Below are 19,744 nucleotides of genomic sequence, written 5' to 3' on the forward strand. Positions count from 1 at the left end.
AAGCCAAGCCCTTGGCATCACCTATGAGCCTTACAGTCAACAATCCCCCCCAGAAGACGAATGGGGGATGCACAACAAAAACGACTGCTGCACCAACTACTACATCGGCTAGGTGTTGAAGATCTACCCAAGAAGAGCCCAAACCCCCAAACCAAACAAGAACATCACAGCCATTTGAGCAGACTAAAAAGTGACATGCTCACTAAGTGCCAAGATCATCTCAGCAACTGTGTGCTTACGAAAAACCTACCCAGCTTTAATCTCTATGCAAAACTAAAATGCCCAATCATGATCATTGAAATTTGTTTCAACCAAACCTGCAACTTCTTCTTTGGATGAAGATCCCTCCTGCTTGTCTTTTAGAAGCTCATCCTTTTGCTTTTTGTAACAACACTTCTCGATATAGCCTTCATGACCACAATAGTGACATACCCAAGAATTTTTTCTAGATGCTTTCTTCTTCTCTTTCACAGTGTATGATGTATCACTGTATGGTTGAAGCGAATCGCCATGCTTTTTTTCACTTAATAAAACAAAGCCACACAATCAAGAAAATTTGTGTTGTCGTCAAGCCTTAGAATCCTCTCAGTCTCAAAATATTTTGAAGGTAAGGCTTTCAGAAGAATTGCCTTTTTATCTTCCGCCTCCACACCTGAACCCAGGTCATGCAGCTGCCTAAGAAGTCACTGCATCCTATTGAGGAAGGTGTCTGGATTCTCATTGTCTCATATCTTCAGGTCAAATAGCTCCTGCTTCAAAATTGCCTTAGAATGCTTCATACGTAGGCCAAACAGCATCTCCAAGATTAGCCAATTTTTTACCGCCGACTTCTTTACATCTACATGGTGGAAATAATCCGGTCCAAGTGCGCTTCCAATGAACCTTATTGCCTTATCATTTTTATGGTCCATGTTACTAGCTCTCGTTCACTCTCTGGCTTTTTATGTGATCCATCTACGAGACTCCGAAGGCCTTTTTGCATCAGGTAGAGTTGAGTTGATAACGGTCAAAATGAAAAATTTCAGCTAGTAAATGTTATGAGGGCACTCTCTGACTTCTCTCTTTTTATGGCTTCTATTTCTATCATTCAGGTATTGCTCTAAAATAGGCCTCTGCTAACACATCAATTGATAACCGCCTTCTTCGACCAACTTGACTACTACGAGGACGTTTACAAGCTTGAGGGAAGACACCGCCTTCTGATTTGGAAGACCCGGCACCAAGTGATTCCTTCGACAGGCAAGATCACCTCCCACGCATTCACGCTGCTCTGATACCACTGTTAGATTCTAGAGCCTTGATTCTTCTAAATTGCTTGTGATGAGAGCACTTTTACTTCATGCAATCAAATCTCTATGAAGATACGAAAATAATCTGCGACTAAAGCATAGAAAGCTTGAACAATTTTATTCACATTTCGAGGCGCAAGGAAAAATTTCTCTACATGTATAAATTCTTCGAAATGACTATAGACGAAGACTCATCAACTCGGACAACGATTTATCCCTACAAAACTTTCATTATTGCAAAAAATGGGAAACTTTCATTAGTGCAAAATCTTTTGGGTGATAGCCTACATTCATATTTATGAGATGAAGAACTCTCAAAATCGCCCATTTCCTAGCCAAGAAGAAAGGATGATGGTTTGTGAAGCCCACAAATGACAAATTATGGGGTAGACCATGTAGTCTATGGGGCCGCATGGGTTGAGATTTCTTCAATAACAGAACCGTATAGGAGTCGACTATGTACTCAGAGATATGATGTTATTATCTTAGGAATGACTTGGGAACATGATGCGTGTTGCACTCTAGATATTGAGGGCTATGATGTTTAGTTTTCATCTGGTAGCCTTGTAGAGGTGCAAGAGGAGATGCAAGGTAGCAAAAATTGAAGAAGACACTCTAGAGCGCTACTCAGTTAGTGAAATATAATGTACACAAACAACACATTTGGGTCTACATTAACACATATAGGAGAGACCTATGTGTTATTCAATAGTACATTTCACACCATGACTCCAAATATTATGATAGCTTTCCAGTAGATTGATTGGATCCTTATGTCGATCTTTGACAAACATTGTAGATCTTGGTGATCACGGAATTGAGTTGTATCTCAATGCACGGATTGGGAATATGCAAATTGGTTAAGTAACATGGTTTAATAGTAGGGGGAGAATATGGAAGGGGAACATCTGGGTTGGGAGATGAGCAATCTAGCATGAGTAAGTCACGGAGATACTATGCTTACGAAAGGGGAGGGCAAGTTGACAGAAGGAGATGGATTTAGTTGCCTCACAAGATTTTTTTTTTTTTAATTTGGGATTGTGTAAAATGTTTCATAGGATTAGATAGGGGTACCAAAGAGAAGTTGATGGTGGTACTCTTGTGTAGATTTGATTTTGGGAGTTTTATAGGATAAAAACCTACCTAACACACGAACCACACAAAAGAGCTCCTAGAGGGGAAAGTATGATAAAGAGAGGCAAGATAAGCTTGAATGTATGAACGATCATAGAGCCAAGGATGCTCACGGACCTCAAGAGGTGCTCAATGCTCAGTTTCTACCAAGGGGGTGAATGACCTAGGAAGGAGGGTGCCCCGAGGAAAGAAAATATGTTTGAATTTTTACAAGTGCTCTTGCATCAAAATAAAGGATAAAATACCAAGGGAACTAAGGGATGTAGAGAGACAATGGGGAACCTGGTTTATTTGTCTTAGAACATAGGGAGGGGTGCAGTAAAGCAAGGTAAAATGGTTGTTCATCTTTAATTTAGTAGAAATGCCATGATGTTTTATTACTTCAAGAAGATCTATTATGCACTCAATGTGTTTTGGGTTAAGGTCAACAATGTAATGAAAATTCAAGAGTTTTGTCACATACACCACACCACTTGAAGAATTTTAAAACAATCAAACACACAAGAAGATAACGACAATAACTAGGTACAATCTAGCCCCCCTAGATGAGTGGCTCATGTTTTCTCATCTAGATTATTTGAGATCTTTCAATTAAAGCTCCAGGAGTCAAAACGATCCCTTGCCTTAATCCAAATAAAGGATACCTGTTACTGGGCTTTTACATAGCCTCTTTAGGATTGATTTAATCAAAAAAATTTATGTTCTCATACAAAAAATATTGCCAAAGTCATACAACACCAAAATTGGTTGATGGCCATATATACGTGTGTCGTGTGATACCTCAATCGGTACCCTTGCAATAACTCTAATTCTTCTTACTAGTTCCATTACCTATACTCAAGATGCAATCACAATCCCAATATAATTGCACTCAATGTACAATAAGCAACTAAAAAACCAATTACACTAGTGATGTTTAAAGTATTAACATGAAATCATCCACAATGCCAACCATCTAGCGGCAAACGCAGGTCTAGGTAGGTGTGCAAATCTAAACCACATAAGGCATCCACTAAAACGCCTGTCGCATCCAGTGCGATCCTATGGAATACTTTGTCATAGTCAGCATGACTATAATGTATTATAACATAATATCCCTAGCAAGTGATGTAAGAAATATGACTTCCATAACATCCCTCTTGCTTGAATTGCAAGTGACCTTAGTTGCGTGTTTGATTATAGGAATTGATGAAGTTTGTAAACATGTGAAAGAACTATTTACGCATCATGGATGTTTTTATAAAAGGGATACTTATATATATTAATATAAAGTATTGACAAAATTTCATATTATTAGAGCGACTTTTTTAAGTTTCATGATATCGGTAAAACATAGCATGATTTAATATATCTTTGAGATAAAATATGTAATCTTGGTAAATTTTTAGATTTTAAAGCATATAAGTTCCAAATTCTAGCGAATGTTTCAAAATTTTGTTTTTATCAAGGCATACTAGCTTTCAACACCAATATAAAAGCTTCATTTCTTAACAGCTCACCCCCTTCACTTTTGGCTAGTCCCCCCACTCTGCTCCCTCTCTTGGTGGGCCCCCAAAATCATAGATTTTTCCCTTTATAAAAATATATATATATTTGAAAAGTGTCTCCACCTTCCCAAACACCTCTTAGGAGTCCTCCTAAACTATCCCCATTCACTGATGATGCTTCCTCTCAACCTCTTCGTCCTCTCAACCTCTTCCTCTCCTCAACCGCCTCTCAATTTCCTCCCCTCAACCTCCTCTTAGCCTCCTCATTTAGCCTCCTCTCAACCTCTTTCTCTTTGATTTATCCCATTTTTTCTATATTGGTGAAGCAATCCCCTTTCCTAGACCAAATCTATCACTTCAATCTTGTGTACGGTAGTTTCTAAAGGATGACATTGATATTTGATTGCTCAAAAGGGGTATAAGGTAGAGGGTAGGAGGAGTGTGTTGTGGAGAGAGAGAGAGAGAGAGAGAGAGAGGCACATGGATTCATATTTTATAGTTCTTTGGATTTAATATTCTTAAATTAATGATGTTATATAAACATTAAGGATTTCTTATTGCAATTGTCAGGATGCATCGAAATTGATCGTTTTGGGAGGTGAGATTTGGCTCCAAAAGGCTCTTAGAATGCATATGTCATTGTGTTAACATTGTTTCAAACCAATTTACCTTATTCTATTGGAGAGATTGGGAGGGAGTTCTCACAAGTGGAGTCATATGCCAAGCACTCCTACAATATCTATGAGAAGTAAATTGATTGCCACAACGGGGCATCTCTTACAATGATTATTATTTCTTCTATAGATCAAAAAGCTATTGGAAAGGCACATGGATGTAATAGCATTGTTCATTGAATGGAAGCATTGAGCATCCATGCACATTGGCTAGACATTTTGATTTAATATACCAAGCAACGTTTTATACAACGATGGATATCTATATTTTGTTCTATAAATCTTCATATTAATGCTTTCAAAATGTACCACTTTAGTTTTTTTTTTTTTTTAAGTTAGCCATACTACCTTTTTCTTATGATGTGATTATCATTGGACAATGAAGATAATTCAAAGAAAGCGAACAAAAATCCCTATATACACTAGAAATATTTCAAGTACAAAAATTTTTCATGTTATTCTCTTTTTCACACAATCTATGGAGAGTTGTCCAAATCACATGCTCTACTTTTAGGGTGATACATTGATATGTGATATCACAACCATTATGGACATAGTTTCATCTTCAAGTCCAAGAGATATTTCAACATAGCTCCATAAGACACTAATTTTATCAAGTCAATTGTAGATCATTCATGGGCATAGTCTCGCCTTCAAGTCCAAGAGACACTTCAATGTAGTCAACCAATGCTTCTTAATAAAATGAAAGTATTTGATCCAAGAGAAAGAAAATTAATAATCAATGGCTAAAGCTCCACATATAGTGGTTCATTCAAAATATTTCTCACGTTTATTGATTTTCTTTCAAAAGTGTACTATGCAATATTATTTAGGCTTCATTTGCAAAGTGATAGAAAAGATTATTGCTAAAATCTCCAAAATATCATTTTTCCTGAACAAACTTCACTCTTCTCAAATAGCCACTAATGAAAAGGATACTCGATTTTACTAATATCTACAAAAATCCATTTTCCTTCAACAAAATTTCACCCTTTTCAAAACATTTTCATAAAAATTGTTACATGGTATTTCATTCAAGATTCATCTACAAATGATAAGGATAGCCCATTTTTCACATCTCCAAAAGACCAAATTTTCCCAGAAATTGCACTCTTTTTCAAATATCAAACTAGAACTTAAGAGGGGGAAATGATGATTAGATTGTACTTCATCTATTGATTCCATTTTATAGTCCCTATACATAGTGATTGTGCTTTGTCACATACTACTTTCATATTTTCATTTCAAATTTCAAATTTTCACGTTCCCATTGGAATGCAACCAAGAGAGTGTCCATGAGGTACATCACAGGTATAAGATATTTGGAATAGAATGGAAAGGCAATCATCTATGGTTGCATGAATATTGTGATAGTGACATTATGTAGGAGACCATGAGACCGAGACCGAGAAATCCACACAATGAATTTTTGTGTGGTCAAAGTGCAATATCATGGTTGTCCAACAAATAGTCTATTGTTTATTCATCTTTGTTTAGAAGAAACATATAGGCCTCTCACAATCGGTGCATTATTTTGATGACATTAAACCAAAAAGCATATACTATGACAATCAATCAATACACTATGGATCCAATATATTATTCAATGATAAATCATGTTGACATATTAGCAGTAGATTACTACTTGGTTAGGTCACATTGCAACATTGTGATAGCAAAGATAACGTTGGAGACATATTTTACCCCAACCATTTGGGAAAGAGGCTTTTAAGAAAAATTGAAAAGCTACTCCTCTAGAAAAAAGACTCATAAATGGTTGAAACAAAAATATTCTCTTTGAAAAATCCTTCTATTATCCTCCTTATATCCTTCTCCTCCTCTATGGCAACTTACTCTTTCTCTATCTTCTACTGTAATTCTTCCACCCTATACTCTTAGGCTATTCTCTTTTCTTTTGCATCTTAACTCTAGCATATTTGTTAGTTAAGAGATAGGTGAATAGGGGGATGCTTTGGTTAACTTTGATGAGCTTGGTTAGGATGGCCTTTGAGATCATTTGTGTGAACTCTTTATACAAAGAACTTATAACCATGATTGCTTAGGACATAAAAATGTCTCAAGACAAATTAAGAAAATGTGCCAGATCACAGGCTTCAAGTCACTCGACCAACTAGAGTTAGGTCCAAGTAATCGGGCATTGGAGATCTGGGAGCTACCAGTGAGGAACTAAGTAGTGTGACCCCAAACATCAAGAAAGAGCCAGTATAGGTACATCCCATGCCATGGAGTTGATCCTTGGTATAAATTTTGTGGATTCGTACGTCCGAGAATGGAATGCGGTTCACCAAAATCAGCTAGTTTGAAGTCTAGCCTACATAAGTTAGGAGTCCAAGTTAGAATAGGAATAGTCCCCATGCTTTTATCACTATCTAAGTCCAAGTTCCATAGGCTACACAAGTTCAAGTCTTATTGACCTTAGTTAGTGCAATGTCTCAAACCGAGGAAGAGAGAGAGAGAGAGAGAGAGAGAGAGAGAGAGAGAGAGAGAGAGAGAGAGAGAGAGAGAGAGAGAGCACCACACACCTATTGTTGCAGGAGCACAGTTGCAACTATGACTGTTTGTAACAAGCTGTGGCCTCTTTTCTAATACACGTATTGGGTTGCGTAACTTGGCTTTCTGTTGGACCCTATAGTACTCTTGTTTCCTTTGCACATGCTCATCTACACCGTCTTTAAATCGTCTCATCCATATAGCATAAACCTCATGATAGAACACTTGATGTACAACTCCTGCAACAATCGAGCACCAAGTGGGTTCTGCATACCAAGCACACGCCAGCCTGTAAGAGAGGGCAAGTGCACCCCAGAGTGTAAGAGAGGGAATCTTCTAGCCCATCACTACTTCTGGCCAAGCATCAGCCAATCACTACTTCTGGCCAAGCATCTAGCACTTGCACTAAGCACTAGTACACCAATCAACCGAGGGGTAAGCATAAAAGCCTAAGTACAAATCAACATTTGGATCTCAAAGAGAACATACATGAAAATTATTCGGTAGTGTAAATGCCCTTTGGTGCACGATAAAGAAAACAAGGATGCCGAGAAGAACAAAGAATTTACACATGTCACTACTAAGGAGTTTGCAAGGCTCTGCATGTGCAGTCTGTAGTCACTCAACGATGATTGGTCATTTTAGTTTAGGCTGGTGAAAGCTCTATAGAATAAAAAGCTCTCATAATTGTAGTAAGGGATGCAGAGGATCAACTTGCATGCAAAAGCCTTTATCTTGGATCTCTTTACATTCAATAATAGATTGTACTATTGTAGCTTATTTCACTTGCATGTAGAAGCCTTTATCTTGGATCTCTTTACATTCAATAATAGATTGTACTATCGTAGCTTATTTCATAAGTTGCGGAACTTTTTAATAGCTTGTCATTTCTAGTTGTTAAAGCTTTTGCAACTGTGTATATAGAGAATAATCAGAATTTTACATAGACAACTTGATGTTTGAATCCATTTGAGAGGAAATGGGCTTACAATTCTGTATGTCGAAGCCTCCAGCAACTCATGGATGTACCGCTGCTGGGAGACAAAGAAAGTCTTCTTAATCTTCAAGCTGAGGAAGAAATATAGCAATCCTAGGTCCATCGTCTCAAACTCCTTAGTTAGAGTAGAAGTTGTCTCAGCTATGTGGGCCACACGGCTCCTTGTCAAGATCAGATTATTAACATAGACGATAACGAGGGTCACAAGATTCTTCTTAGGGAAGATGTACAAGTTCGGATGTACCATGGACCTCCAAAATCCCTTCCATTAGAAGAATGCATCGATGTTATGGTTCCATGTTCGTGGTGACTATTTGAGACATGCAACATCTTGCACAACATGTAGACCATCCCTATTGAGTTTGGAACTTCAAAGCCTAGTGGTTGCTCTAGATAAACCTCCTCCTTCAGGTCTCTATTGAGGAAGGTTGGTTTCATATTGATCTGATGTCATGATAAGAGAAAATGATGATTTAGTTAATTAATAGTCAATAGAACATTATTATATTAGGTGCCAATTTGATGGTGTGGTATATGCTTGTATTAGTGATCAAAATGGGGCTACTAAACTATGTGGCCAATGACTATTAATAAAGAGGGAAGGGCTTTCAAAAATAAAAATTCCCTTTGGATAGGGAACGAGGTGTCCTAATGGAGTGACTCCCCACATCCTTAAAACCCTTAAACCATGAAGAAAAGAGACCCCCCCTAATAGAAAGTCAAATCGGAACAAGATTTCAAGGGGTGATCTACCCAGCAAGTATCCCCTATAGCAGTGTTGAGACGTCCAATTCACTCAGAATAAGAATCCCAAATTGATGTACCAATCTACTGCAAAAGATAAGGAAGAATTTCTTTTTCAACACAAATAAAGCAGGAGTTGGATAAGTACCACCAACTCTATAACCTTTGACTTTTACTATAAAAGAAATCTCTATTTTGTAATTACGGCAAGTCGTTTTCTTCCATTGATAAGTAAAAGAAAAGAATGGAAGGGGAAGTATAAAATGATCATCTCATTTCCTCCATTACCAGAAGGAGAGAGGGAAAGAATACCCTTCACCTCCTCTTGAAGTAGATAGATTAGGTGAGACTTATACACATCTTGATTATGATAACCCATGAATAAAATTACCTTCGTCTTTCCTACAAGAACATCTTGATAGAGAGTTCTCCTTTGGAAATGAGAAGAGAAATGAGTCCATCCAAGAGCAAGGCGTTGAGTTTATGCCTTTAGCTCAAAATTCCGCACACATGGATTATAATCCAAATCCGAGAAGAGAGGAGTCTCCCGTTGGGAAGCTGGTTTCTCAGCCTAGTAATATGATTGAGCAGTCCATAATGACAAAATTAGGGACTAAGAGATTTTAGGGATTAAGATTTGAGTACTCCTTTGAAGAGATTCAAGTTCCAACTAGAAGAGAGAATTGAATTCCCTAAATATGATGGAGCAAGGAAGGCTGATAAAATAATTAATTGGATTCATCATTTTTAATTGTCCTTTGTCCATTAAAACAAGACTTCTCTTAATAAGCTTGCACTTGCCACATTGCATCTACAAAAGTATGCTTCAATGTGGTGGTCCTTGTCACAAACAAAAAAAGAGCTTATTCTTAAATAGGCTAAGTTTGTGGAGTAGATAAAGCCACTTTCATGCCAAGACATGAAGAGAACTTGAATTCCATTAGGAAAGGTCTAGGCAATTCGACAATGCAAGTAATGCGGAATTTACAGCCAGGTTTTAGAAACTCTCTTTAGAATTGCTTGGAAAAAGAGTAAGGAAAATAGATATTTAGCAGCCCTAAGCCTGAAAGTGAGATAAAGTGAGATATGAGGTTGTCAACCACTCTTAGAGACCTCACTAAATTGCTTGAGATAGCTGAGAGAAGATAATAAGGGGAAGGGAAAAGCTCTTGTAAGGAATATTAACAGTCAACCACGTCCCGGATGGGTGCCATTCCCTTCCATAATTAATGAAGAAAAGAAGAGGCTTATTAAGGAGGGAAAATGTTTTGATGTAAGAACATAAGTCAAGGCGTGTATGGCATAAGTGCCCTATTCTCTTGGCTCAAATTGCCACGACAAATTTAGTCAAAGGGAAAGGTACGGCTTCTACCTCCTCATTTTAGAAATCTACCGTGATTGAGCCAATAGTAAATGATGTCCATTCAACCAATACCTTTGGGCATCATGACCTTTTAAAAGTGTATGGGTTTGTTAATGGACAGAGAATAGTGGTACTCTTGGACGATGGATGTAATTTTGACTTAATGAGTGATAGGTCCGTAAAATTACTCCATCTTAAACTAGAAACTATAAAAAACATGTCACTCTCAAGAGCTTTTAGGGGACATAATGAAGAACAATCATCCACAGTATAGAATATCCCTTTCCGTATGCAAAAAGATAGAGATCGAAGAGATTTCTTGATAGCTCCGTTGCAAGATGTTGACATGATCCTAGGTAAACCATGGCGGTATGATTTCAATCTTGCTATTCTTCATCCTCATACTAATCAGTGTTGTTTTGTACATAAGGATGAAAACATACGAATCACAGAGGATTGAGATTCATACCATTCCTTTGATTACTCCTACCCAAATAAAAAGATTGATAAAGTGAGAGGTACAGACTTTAATCTTGTGTATGTACGAGACTCAAGGGATCTCTATATTTCAAAAGAAGATCAAGTAAGACATGAGTTCCTTAGAGCTTATGAGGATCAATTTTCTAGACATGATTCATTCAAATTGCCTATGGAGAGAGAAGATGATCATGCCATAGACTTGGAGCCAGGAGCTTCTCCTCCATGTAGAGCCCCTTATGGGATGAAAAGGATAGGAATAGAGGAGATAGAAAAACAATTTGAGAATCTATTGTAAAGCTCCTATATCAACCAAGCAATTCTCCATTTGGAGCACCTATATTATTAGTCAAAAAGAAGGATGGATCATATCGTATGTGCATAGATTATGGAGCTTCGAGATATGGCAAGGCAACATGTGACCTCGCTTGGAGGATTAGATTACAAGCGCATCCATGCATGCGTCAACGATTGTGTTTTGTTTCGTGGACTACATAAGGATGCAAGAGAGTGTCCTACTTGTGGAGAGGCAAGATATAGAGCAGATCTCAAAACTTTGGACGTGCCTCGTAAGGTTCTGCGACATTTTCCCATAATCTCTCGCATCCAACATACGTTCAAGTGCAAATCCATTGCAAAGCTCATGTCATGTCACTCCTCCCATCGATCAACCGATGGCAAGTGGAGAACTCTCGCAGACACTCCTGCGTGGAAGCATATTGAAGACACATGGCCAAGCTTCAAGGAAGAACCTAGGAGCTTGAGACTTGGATTGGGTATGGACGGTGTGAAACCATTTGGTCTTAAAAGCACCTCTTACAGTGTATGGCCAGTGATATTGGTGAATTATAATCTTTTTTCAAAAATGTGAGTTTATATTATTAAGTCAAAAGGAGACACCCCTGACCAGGGAGAAGTAACATAAGGATTTTTCATCCAAAACAAACTAACCTGAAGTAAAAGGGCTAAGTGTTGAACCGAACATGTCAGACTGTCTCCTCCTTCAGAACCACATGAGTGATGACCTTGATAACCATTGTACCCAGAATGTGTAAGGACAAGAGCTCCTACGCTTCTGTTTCTTCTCAAGATGCGCTTTCTTGCCGCGCTGAAGGGACTTGATAAAAAGTTCCCTTGAAGTATTCTCATTTTGCACCTTTAATGACGTGCTTGTAGGATCAACTGATGACATGGATCTCTTGAAGGTGAGTGGCGGTGGTGAAGCTTCCGGGGGCACTGGGAGAGCGGTAGACTATTGGGCTTGTGAAGGGGGCATAAGCAGTGTTTGAAAGGAGCAAGAGAGAGCTTTTTCCTAGGTACTCAAAGCGGGTAGGGGCAAAGGAAGTGGGAGTGGAGGTACCACCACAGAAGGCCTGAGGGGAATGGGGACAAAATCATTAAGTGGGAAGGATTGGATGAGGTCCCTGGGCTGTCGAAGTGTTCTGCGACTATCTTTGCATACCATTTCTTACTTTTCCTCATTCTCTGTAAGGAGATGTACTTGAGCCAGTAACATGTTCTCTTCTTTTTTCTTTCTAATAGTACACATGAAGCTGAGTCTAGATCTGGGTAATTCTCTATATTTTATCACTTCGCTCCTAGTTTTAAACATACATTTAGGGAAAAATCATTAGCATCCACATGAGCATCATTAAAAACTTTTGCGCATCTTGAATGATCATGCCATACTCTTATCCCTTCTTGTTGAGTCGTAATGCTCCTTTCAAATCCTTGTCCCACACCTATGAGTCTGGCCAGATTAAAGGGAACTAGATTGAATCTTGACTACAAAACGTGCCCGTCTTTCTTGAGTAACCCTTCCCGATGATATATCTTCTCATTGACTCCCAAGCATGCCACATTCCCTTTCATAGTTCAGATCCTTTGGCTACACAGGGCTCCTTGCCTAAAAGAGCAACCCCAAAAGGAATCTGCTTCCAGTGTTTGCATCTTCTGAACCTAACTTTTCCTATATTCCGGTGGATCGATGTAGCCCATGTTGAGTCTGGTTCTAGAATTGCTTTGATCTAGCCGATGATTTTTTGACATCTACAATCCCCGATGATTTTTTAACATCTACAATCCCCAGCCCTCCTACCTCTTTGGGTAGCGTACATAATTGCCATCTTACCTTGGCCATTTTGTGATGATCTGCATCCCCACCCCACAGGAAAGATCAAAAAGGGCCGTTAATCTTCCCCAAGCTCTTTTTAGTCAGCGGCGGCCAACAGGAAATCAAACCATAATCACCTTACCTTGAGCTTACGTCCAAGACCAACCTAGAAGATGGCCCTAATTCTTTGCCATACTAGAGTTTGCTTATAATAACACTATACATACTTCCACCAAGAAAGCCCCTTTCAAAATCATGTATGGCCAATCTCTACCTACTCCAATAATACACTTGGGGAAGCGGAACTTTTGTTGTTGACCTGTTTGTTGAGGATATGTCTCAAGCTATTGAGCAAGTAAATATCCGAGGTTCAAAGGTCCAAGGCAACCAATAAAAAGAGAAAAGAAGTTTGTTTTGAAAGAAGTTTGTTTTGATAAGGATGATTGGTATTACTAAAGATTGATAAAAGAAGAATCAATTCAATGAGAGAAAGTAACATGTCAAGCTAGCACCGAAGTTTTATGGTCCATTTCGGATTTTAGTAGCCTTGTATTCAAAGGAAGGATCCCAAGCATATTAGCTAAAATTACCAATATGAAGAATATCTTTCATGTGAGCAATTTAAAGAGATACCATGACGATACTTTTGCGTTTTGGATATTCAGCATCAAGAGGAACCTGAACTTGAGGGACTGAAATTCTTACTCCAGAATAGATCGTATACCATCAAGAGAAGAGTTCCCATGGAAAAGAGAGAGATATATCTACTGAAGTTTAAAAACTAGCCAACCAGAGATGCACAATGGATGGAAGAAGAATTTTTCCCCTTCAGCCTGCTTCGAAAGGCTTCCCTATTCTGCTTCTCTAGAATACACGAACTGCACTGCCCTTTCTTGCTACCCACGTCCAGCAAACCAACAACCATTTGGTTTCAGGCAGCTCACCATAGCTTGTCAACATTCAGGTAAACATACCTGAAATGCCACAGGCCACCGAAGGGGCTCCAATGATGGAATAGAGAGCCGTTGCCTTCTAGGGGCCATTTTACACCATTCCATCACAAAGCACAAGTTCTTCCTACGTGAGAGTGTTCAACCTCCCACAATCAGGGAAGAATAGAAAGCAGAATACTGGGACAAAAAATGAGACGAGAGCGTAATGCCATGTCCTCAAATGAAATCTTCTTCCCAGCCTGAAGGACCTCCTGCTGTAGTATTAAAGCTTGTTGATGTGTTCCCACATCGTAGCAGACGTGGCGGGATTCAACACTCTCATCTGTACCTCAAGAGATACCCTCTTCATCAGGGCAACACGATTGTAGAATGACACCAAATGCTCGCATACGCCTTTTGCCAGTGTCATATGCTTGATGTGATTGATGACCTGAGGAGTGCAATTCAAGAAAATAAAAGAACATACCCATGCATTAACCCGATCCCAGAGCTGAGCCATGGTCTTGGCGTCCTTCTGCTCAAGGATTCCAAAGTTTGTATCAAGTGGATCTGGCCCCACGAGGATGAAGTCTACCAGGTCATAGGACTGCAAAACTGACTCCATCATCACTCTCCATATGCTGTAGTTGTTGCCATCCAACTGCCAGCCCACTAGAAAGGTGGGTAAGAAGGGATCTTGACCTTGTTCCAGCCATCTCGAGTTTGCATCAAGTGGATTCCAAAGTTTGCATCAAGTGGATCTGGCCCCACAAGGATGAAGTCTACCAGGTCATAGGACTGCAAAACTGACTCCATCATCACTCTCCATATGCTGTAGTTGTTGCCATCCAACTGCCAGCCCACTAGAAAGGTGGGTAAGAAGGGATCTTGACCTTGTTCCAGCCATCTCGAGTAAAGTTGACACCTTGGAGGAAAGGGTGGGTGGGAAAAGAGGAGATGGAAATAAACTCGGAGAGAAGAGAGGAAGAAGAGAATGGAAGAGAGGAAGGGGCTGCTCCGCAGCTTCTGCCTTCAACTTTGTCGATCCACACACTTGCTACCAATGCCTCTTGTATCTTCTCCCACAGCCACCTTCAGCTTCCTTGCTTTGTCTCCTCCGAACGGTCCACCCTCAAAAGGCTCAAATCATCCCTCAGACGCCTCCAACCAGCAAATTTCCCTCGAACTTGATGCTTGCTCCTGCAGCTCTCTGGCTCCCAAGTTCTACTCGTTTTACTGCTCTGATACCATGTGAAAGTGCAGCGGATTTGTGAACAAGAACTGAGAGCAAAAATAGAAAACTCACAGACATGAAAATGCGATGGAGGAAGACACTTCAACACCCAATATCTAGGAGAAAACCCTGCTGAACTGCTGAGACAAAACCTGGCACAAGATGCACAAAAGAGGGTAGGGAGGGGCCTATAAATAGGTCCCCAAACCTTACAGTCGGCTTGCTTATGCAGGCCAACAGGGTCGGGCTTGTCAGGTTAAGCCAACCGGGCTGGTCAGTTAACCTGGCCAGATTGGGGACCTGGTTGACCCCCGACCCAGATGGCAACTGGGTGGCTGAAGACGGCTCCTGGGACAAATCACATCAGACCCTAACCCCCCCGAAACAGGCCCAAACCATCCCCGTACCGTCCTGGCCGCACCTCCTGCTGTACCCTGGCGAAGCCTCTCGCACCCTGACCAGCCCTGAATGGCTGCATCAAGCCTGGTACCCTGGCTGTACACATGACCTTGGTATGGATCCATCCCCCTCCTCATCTAACCTCACGTCGGGCGGGCACATCCACAAAGAACCCCTAACTCATACTGTGCATCAGGAGATGGCAAACTTGAACATGTACATCTCACCATCACCTGCATGGGGAAGCAAAACCATTGTAGACTTCATGGCTCACTGCATTCAATGATGCAAGATGAGGCTCATCATAGACAAGGAGCTCATATGGTGATACTTCAAACGTACAGGCTGAAATCAAGCACAGATCATACCATGCTCAACCTCTAGCAGAGAACATTCCAGATACGAGAGACCCTGGGAACTCTAGATGGCACCAGCATCACCAATAGTCCCACCAAAGCACACTTTCCCCCCTTCAAGACATGAGATCGGTTTGAACCTCTGAGAAGAAAGTTCACTGCTCTATCTTTGATATCAGTGCAGTGGCTGCATGACAATCACGCATACCCAGGGATGCTTTATATGTATGGGTGTCCACTCGGGTGTTTTCCAGTAAAGCACATGCAGTTGCCAGCTTCTCAATGTGCCCACATAACCCATCTTTCATCTTACAACGGATGTGTCTCTTGACAGCTAATGTGAATCTGGAAAGAGCATTCAACTTTGCATGTATATTTTGCTTTGGGAATATCTTGTATCTCCCACAAAAGAATGCACGATACTATCAATGTCAGTCCACCAACTGTGTCATGGCTTTGTCCATGCTTGTTCTTTCACCGTCATTCTGTTTATCTTCTTCTCTTGCATAGATGTTTGACATCAAAACATAAGCTGCACCATCCTTTTCATCCAGTTGCACTACATGCTCAAAGGCAAGCCTTCCCAGCTCCACATTACCCCACTTTCGGCAAGCACCCAACACTGTAAGCCACAAGACAAGATTAGGATGGGAAGGCATTTTCTTCACCATCGCTACAGCCTCCTCTAATTGGCCTGCACGGCCAAGGAGATCAACTATGCCGACATGGTGCTCAATAGTTGGAGTGATGCCATAGTCATTGCTCATGGCCTCAAAGTAATTCTGGGCTTTATCCACCAGACCTGTGTGACTACACACAGTAAGAACAGTAGAGAATGTGACCCCATCTGGCTTTACCCCTTCTCCTCTCATTCTCTCGAGCATATAAATAACAATTTCACTTTCTCCTAGTTGGGCATATCCTGCCATTAAAGCATTCCACGAGACCTCATTTCGAGCTGGCAGCTTGTCAAACACTTCCTGCCCCTCTGTAAGAGAGGCACATTTGGCATACATATCTACCAATGTGCTGCCAACAAAGATATCTCGTTCCAGCCCCTTCCTCGCAATCTTGGCATGTACTTCTTGGCCCTTCTCTATGACTCCTATGCTGCCACAAGCTTTCAAGATGCAACTAAATGTGACAGCATCTGGAGAGAGACCCTCTAGTTGCATCTTCTCGAAACAGGTCAGTGCTTCCTCACCAAGCCCATGCTCAGTATACCCTACCATTAGTGCATTCCACGAGACCTCACTTCGAACAGGCAGATTATCAAACACTTCCCGTGCTCCTGCAAGTGAGCCGCATTTGGCATACATATCCACTAAGGCGCTTCCAACAAAAAGATCTCTTTCCAGCCTCTCTCTGGCAATCTTGGCATGAATTTCTCGGCCCCTGCCTATAGCTCCTATGCTGCCACAAGCCTTCAAGCTGCAAGCAAATGTGAAAGCATTTGGAGAGAAACCATCCAGTTGCATCTGTTCGAGACAATACAGCGCTTCCTCGCCAAGCCCATGCTCAGCATATCCTGCAATTAGTGCAGTCCATGAAACTTCGTTTCGAACTGGCAGTTTCTCAAATGCTTCCCATGCTTCTGTAAGGGAGCCACACTTGGCGTACATAACCACCAAGGTGTTGCCAAGAAAAAGATTAGTTTCCAGACCCTCTCTGGCAATCTCAGAGTGTATTTCTCGGCCCTTGGCTACGGCTCCTATGCTGCCACAAGCTTTCAAGATGCAACTAAATGTGACAGCATCTGGAGCTAGACCCTCCAGTTGCATCTGTTTGAGACAGTTCAGTGCTTGCTGACCAAGCCCGTGCTCAGCATATCCTGCCATTAGTGCATTCCACGAGACCTTATTTCGAACTGGAAGCTTGTCAAAGGCTTCCCGTGCTTCTGCAAGCGAGCCACATTTTGCATACATATCCACCAAGGTGCTGCCCACAAAAAGATCTCGTTCCAGCTCTTCTCTAGCAATCTCGGTGTGTATTACTCGGCCTTTGTCTATGGCTCCCATGCTACCACAAGCTTTCAAGCTGCAAACAAATGTGACAGGAGTTGGAGAGCAACCCTCCAAATGCATCTGTTCCAGACACTTCATCGCTTGCTCACCAAGCCCATGCTCGGCATATCCTGCCATTAGTGCGGTCCACGACACCTCATTTCGAACTGGCAGCTTGTCAAACGCGTCCTGTGCTTCTGCAAGTGAGCCACATTTGGCATACATATCCACCAAGGTGCTGCCAACAAAAAGATCTCTTTCCAGCCCGTTTCTGGCAGTCTCAGCATGTATCTCTCGGCCTCTTTCTGCATCTTTCAGCATGGCACAAGCCTTCAATAAGGCCAGGAAGGTATACTTATCAGGTTGTACAAGATCCTGCTGCATTTTCTGGTAAAGGTTGAGGGCTAGCTGTGATTCCCCACATTCAATATAACCCTTTATAAGAAAAGTCCAAGAATACACATTCCGATCAACCAGCTTGTTAAAAAGCTGTTGAGCTTCACACATGTTTCCAACTTGGACCAACATTGGGACCAAGTAGTTGCCAAGAGATCTATGATCTGCCAGCCCACTTTTGCACAAGTAGAAATACAAGCGCTTTGTATACGTTAGACTTTTCAGTGTTCTGCATTTGTGCAAGATATATGTAAGGTTCTGAACTGTAGGCAGCTGGGGCATCTGTTCCATAGACATGAGTGCCTTGTCTAAAGAGAGCGTTTCCCAGCCACTCTTCTCGTGCAGTTCTTGTGCTTTAGGTGCATTCATCTTTACCCCAAACCTGAAGCTGTCTTGTCATAATCCACCAAGCCTTGGTCTTGGGGCTGACCAGTGGATACTTTGGCCTTTGCCAGTCTTTAACCCAGCTTGGATTGTACCAACCGTCTATCCATAGCGACTCCTTTGTAATCCTTAGCTTCAATCTGGAGATCTTAAATTCACAAGAGACTGTCAGACTAGCCAACCTACAGCTTTACCTGCGCAATCCATCAGTTCAAACTCTTACTTTACTCTCGCAGTTGTCCCACCAGAGGGATGGATCCCTCAAGTACTCCTTCAATAAGTGGTCGGTTCCTGACCTACCTGCGAAGCATGAGCACAGCCAAAACAAATTCCTCCTTATCCGGTTATGTACCTAATTATCCATGTTAAGGTATCTGAGCCTGAATTTCGACAGTTGCAAAATACAGACAGCAAAAACAAATCCCTCCTTATCCGGTTATGTACCTGATTATCCATGTTAAGGTATCTGAGCCTTAATTTCGACAGTTGCAAAATACAGCGAAAGATGGAAGTACCTGAACGCGAACGTTCCTCCACCACAACTCCAATGTCCTGGGGGGAAGCCATCGGGCTTGATTGCCTGCACAGATGAGCTGCCAGGCAGTGGATGTGGGGATCTCCGCAGCTGAGCGCTGCATGAGCTGGGCCGGTATAAAAGGGATCTGGTTTCAGCATCATACATGCCTCGGGGGAGTCGGACAGCAGAGAGGCAGCTCAGGCAGTTTGGGCGTTCACCCACTGCTCGAGTTTGCTTGTCAGCATAGGCCACGTTGTGCAACTTCCGAAAGAAAGCCATTCGCTAAATCAAAGACGTCACAATTCGCAATGAGTACTCACTATCGCCGGCTTTGAAGAGGGACACATTGATGGGGCTTCGAACACGAGGACAACAATGTAGAGAAGATCGAGCTGGAGTAGATGGAGCAAAAATCATAAACCGAAAAGGTGGATTGGTGTAGGGGTTGCTGTAGGGGTTGCATGTAGCAATTGGAGAAGTTGGCCATGGAGTGGGCAGCCTTCATGGGCCAAACAAATTTTTTGTGTCAATGTCCGAGCCCGTCCCTCCTATTGGACCAATTAGGATAGCAATCGTCCACACCACCTTTTAGAGGATGGCAACTGGGTGGTGTGAACCCAACCATATGGAGTGTTGCCTCCTCGAAGGTGGCATAGGTGACACATCGGACATGCAATCCATCTTAAATGCGCATGGCATGACTGTTATTGTACTTTGTACATGACCACGATCAA

General features: G+C 41.4%; 1 protein-coding gene across 2 annotated transcripts; it reads right to left on the bottom strand.

Moving 5' to 3' along the window:
- Positions 1-15,194: 15,194 nt before the first annotated feature.
- LOC147891317 (pentatricopeptide repeat-containing protein At3g02330, mitochondrial-like) lies at positions 15,195-19,397 on the bottom strand. Of its 2 annotated transcripts, none has more exons than XM_087389564.1 (2): positions 19,009-19,397; positions 15,195-18,793 (listed from the first exon to the last, which is right to left on the bottom strand). In XM_087389564.1, exon 2 carries the CDS (start codon positions 18,476-18,478, stop codon positions 16,142-16,144), a length of 2,337 nt encoding a protein of 778 aa, XP_087245690.1. In that variant the 5' UTR covers positions 18,479-18,793; positions 19,009-19,397; the 3' UTR covers positions 15,195-16,141. The 2 variants fall into 2 exon arrangements, with proteins under 2 accessions (XP_087245690.1, XP_087245691.1); XM_087389565.1 differs by lacking the exon at positions 19,009-19,397 and adding an exon at positions 18,938-18,988.
- Positions 19,398-19,744: the final 347 nt, after the last annotated feature.

This window comes from Dipteris shenzhenensis, chromosome 18, assembly GCF_047967505.1.
Source record: "Dipteris shenzhenensis isolate YYH24624 ecotype China chromosome 18, Dip_SZ_1.0, whole genome shotgun sequence".
NCBI lineage: Eukaryota > Viridiplantae > Streptophyta > Polypodiopsida > Gleicheniales > Dipteridaceae > Dipteris > Dipteris shenzhenensis.

What these genes read in the sequence shown, in the direction of transcription:
- LOC147891317 (XM_087389564.1), bottom strand. Translation starts at nt 18,478, where the DNA reads ATGAATGCACCTAAAGCACAAGAACTGCACGAGAAGAGTGGCTGGGAA.